At 60.0% G+C, this 3169-nt stretch overlaps 1 protein-coding gene across 1 annotated transcript in view; it reads right to left on the bottom strand.

The window, feature by feature from the left end:
- The window catches only part of PSMC5 (proteasome (prosome, macropain) 26S subunit, ATPase, 5), a gene marked incomplete at its 3' end in the record, with an annotated part of 3485 nt that extends 421 nt beyond the window's left edge, over positions 1–3064 (bottom strand). The window contains 9 exon segments of the mRNA XM_010084640.1: positions 1–93; positions 196–324; positions 327–391; positions 562–688; positions 832–1062; positions 1177–1233; positions 1822–1919; positions 1967–2036; positions 2975–3064. The exon segment at positions 1–93 is cut by the window's left edge and continues 1 nt beyond it. Coding sequence (XP_010082942.1) covers positions 1–93; positions 196–324; positions 327–391; positions 562–688; positions 832–1062; positions 1177–1233; positions 1822–1919; positions 1967–2036; positions 2975–3046 — 942 coding nt within the window.
- Positions 3065–3169: the final 105 nt, after the last annotated feature.

Consider the following 3169-nt stretch of genomic DNA (forward strand, 5'->3'; position numbering starts at 1 on the left):
ATTGGGAGGAGGGAACTCGATTTTCCTGTCAATGCGGCCAGGGCGCAGCAGAGCAGAGTCCAGGATGTCGATGCGGTTGGTGGCCATGATCACCTGCATGGGGAGAACAACTGTCACCACTCCGGGCTCCCCCGCTGCCACCACAGGGCCAGCAGGACACTGCCCCAGCCCCCAGCAGGGACGGCACCGTCCTACCTTGATGTTCTTGGTGGCTTCAAAGCCATCGAGCTGGTTGAGGAGCTCCAGCATCGTGCGCTGCACCTCGCTGTCCCCGCCTGAGCCCCCCTCCAGGCGGGAGGAGCCGATGGAATCAATCTCATCCATACCATGAAGATGATGGAGGGGGCATGTTCCCGGGCCATCACGAACAGTTCCCGCACCATGCGGGCACCTGCGGGGAGCAGAGAGCTGAAACCTGGCACCAGCACGGCCACAGGGCTTGTGCCTGCCCTGGCCACCTTGCCAGGGGCCAGTCCCGGGGCCACCCAGCACCCTGAGAGCCTTCGCCGGGGCTGCGGCTCGCGTGGGTGCAAGCGGCCATTTCCCCCCGCGTCCTTTTACCTTCGCCGATGAACTTCTGCACCAGCTCAGAGCCCGAGACGCGGATGAAGGTGCAGTCAGTGTGGTGGGCCACAGCCCTGGCCAGCAAGGTCTTGCCCGTGCCGGGGGGTCCGTAGAGCAGCACACCCTGCAACGGCCACGGGGAAAGCTCAGCACCCCCGTCCTTGCCCAAGCAGGGAGCCCCCAGGAGTGACAGAAGCCATATGACAGTGACACCGCAGAACACCCAAACGCTGACCCCCACCAGAGACCCACCACAGCAGCACTTGCCTTGGGCTGGGCGATCCCCAGCGCCTCGAAGAGCTCAGGGTGCTTGACCGGCAGCTCGATCACCTCCTTGATCTCCTTTATCTGCTTGTCCAAGCCCCCGATCATCTCGTAAGTGGAATCGGGAACCTTCTCCACCATCATGAGGGACACGAGAGGATCCACTTTGTTGGGCAGGATCTTGTGCAGCGTGTAGCTGTCGTTGCGCAAGGCCACGCGGCAGTTTGGGGTCACCTGTGGCAAGAGCAGAGGGGAGCTCAGCACCCCTGTGGCAGAGAAGGGGCCAGGCAGTGCCAGGCTGCCCGGAGAGAGCGGTTGTGTCCCTTCCCATGGCCCCAGGACACTCACGTCGTTAATATCAATGTTCTTGTCCACGTCCACCACAAACTTCCCTTCTGGGTGCACCTGGAAGGCAGCAGTTGTCACCATGAGAGTTATTTCTTTGAGAAGTCCCCTGTCATGTGCCCGATATTCACACTGGCTGCTCGGAGGGAAGGAGCCAGAGAATTCAGCTGCCCCCAAACACCCTGCAACCCCTCCTGCCCCTACAAAGCCCTAAGCCAGCTGCCTCCCACAAGCCCAGGGCTGGTGTGGGCCCAGGAGCGCTGCTGCAATGAGCTCCTCTGCAGCAAGAGCTCTCGCTTCACGTCTTTTAGCTGCTACACCCCCACAGAGCTGGGGCCCAAATTTGCTCCAACCTCCACAGGGTCAAGGGAGGGACTGTTGGACCTCACCCCGCTCCCCCCTGCTCTGTCCCAGCCCCGGTCACCCTCGGGACAGCTCAGCCTCGTACCTTGACCAGAACTTTCTTCTTGTCCATGGCTCTCACCACTTCTCCCACGTAAGAGCCCTGCTCCTGCAGCAGCTGCAGCTCCTCCCGCCGCAGGCGCGCTCCAACCTCCACAGGGTCAAGGGAGGGACTGTTGGACCTCACCCCGCTCCCCCCTGCTCTGTCCCAGCCCCGGTCACCCTCGGGACAGCTCAGCCTCGTACCTTGACCAGAACTTTCTTCTTGTCCATGGCTCTCACCACTTCTCCCACGTAAGAGCCCTGCTCCTGCAGCAGCTGCAGCTCCTCCCGCCGCAGGCGCACTGCAGAGAGGGAGACATCAGCGAAGATGAGAGGACCCGAGCCGTACCCTTAGCGTTCAACTCATTTCTCTGTGCTTGCAGGCGCCGCAGGTTCTGGCTCTTCTCGTTCACGATGAGCTGTTGGGAGAAAAGCTTTGCTGAGCCCTCAGTGTCCTTTCCAGCACTCACATCAAACCCAGCGTGGGCACCAGCACAATGAGACAGGGAGGGGGACAAACCCCTCTGCCAAGGGCTGGGCAACACCTCCCACACACACAGCAGCGCTGTCAGCTCGGAGGACTGAGACTCATCTCACATACCCCCACCACCCAAAGGTTGGGTTGTGGTCAGTAGGTCGAGAGAGGTTCTCCCCTGGTGAGACCGCATCTGGAATATTGTGTCCAGTTCTGGGCCCCTCAGTTCAAGAGGGACAGGGAACTGCTAGAGAGAGTCCAGCGCAGAGCCACAAAGATGATGAAGGGAATGGAGCATCTCCCTTATGAGGAAAGGCTGAGGGAGCTGGGTCTCTGTAGCCTGGAAAAGAGGAGACTGAGGGGTGACCTAATCAATGTTTATAAATATGTAAAGGGTGAATGTCAGGAGGATGGAGCCAGGCTCTTCTCTGTTACATCCAGTGATAGGACAAGGGGCAAGGGGTTCAAGCTTGAACATAGGAGGTTCCACTTGAATATGAGAAAAAACTTCTTCACGGTGACAGAGCACTGGAACAGGCTGCCCAGAGAGGTTGTGGAGTCTCCTTCTCTGGAGACACTCAAAGCCCGCCTGGATGCGCTCCTGTGTGATCTGATCTAGGTGTCCTGCTCCGGCAGGGGGATTGGACTAGATGATCTTTCGAGGTCCCTTCCGATCTCTAACATTCTGTGATTCTGTGCTTGTAGACACCACACTGGGGCACTGCTGTGTCCAGAACTGGGCACCTGCAGTGCAGGAAAACCTGCAGGTGCTCTCGAGGTAAGGGCAGGCATACGGACACGGCCACAAAGCCCTGTCTGGAACCACGGTGATGCCGTTCTGGGGCAAGCTGGGCATCTCCCGGGCAGCCAGGACTAGCTCACCTGCAGCTCCTCGATCTTGGACAGGTAGTACTGCCGGAGCCCTGTGCCGCCTTTCCCATCGTCCATCTCCATCTAGGAGAGAGCAGAGCTCAGCACCACCGCCCCAAAGCCCACCCATTCCACCTCCAGCCTCCCAAACCACCTCTCCCCTCAGCCAGTCTCCGCGCTGGTCCCCATTTCCCCCTCCGACCTCCC

Source organism: Pterocles gutturalis, unplaced genomic scaffold (assembly GCF_000699245.1).
Source record: "Pterocles gutturalis isolate BGI_N339 unplaced genomic scaffold, ASM69924v1 scaffold5360, whole genome shotgun sequence".
Taxonomy (NCBI): Eukaryota; Metazoa; Chordata; class Aves; order Pterocliformes; family Pteroclidae; genus Pterocles; species Pterocles gutturalis.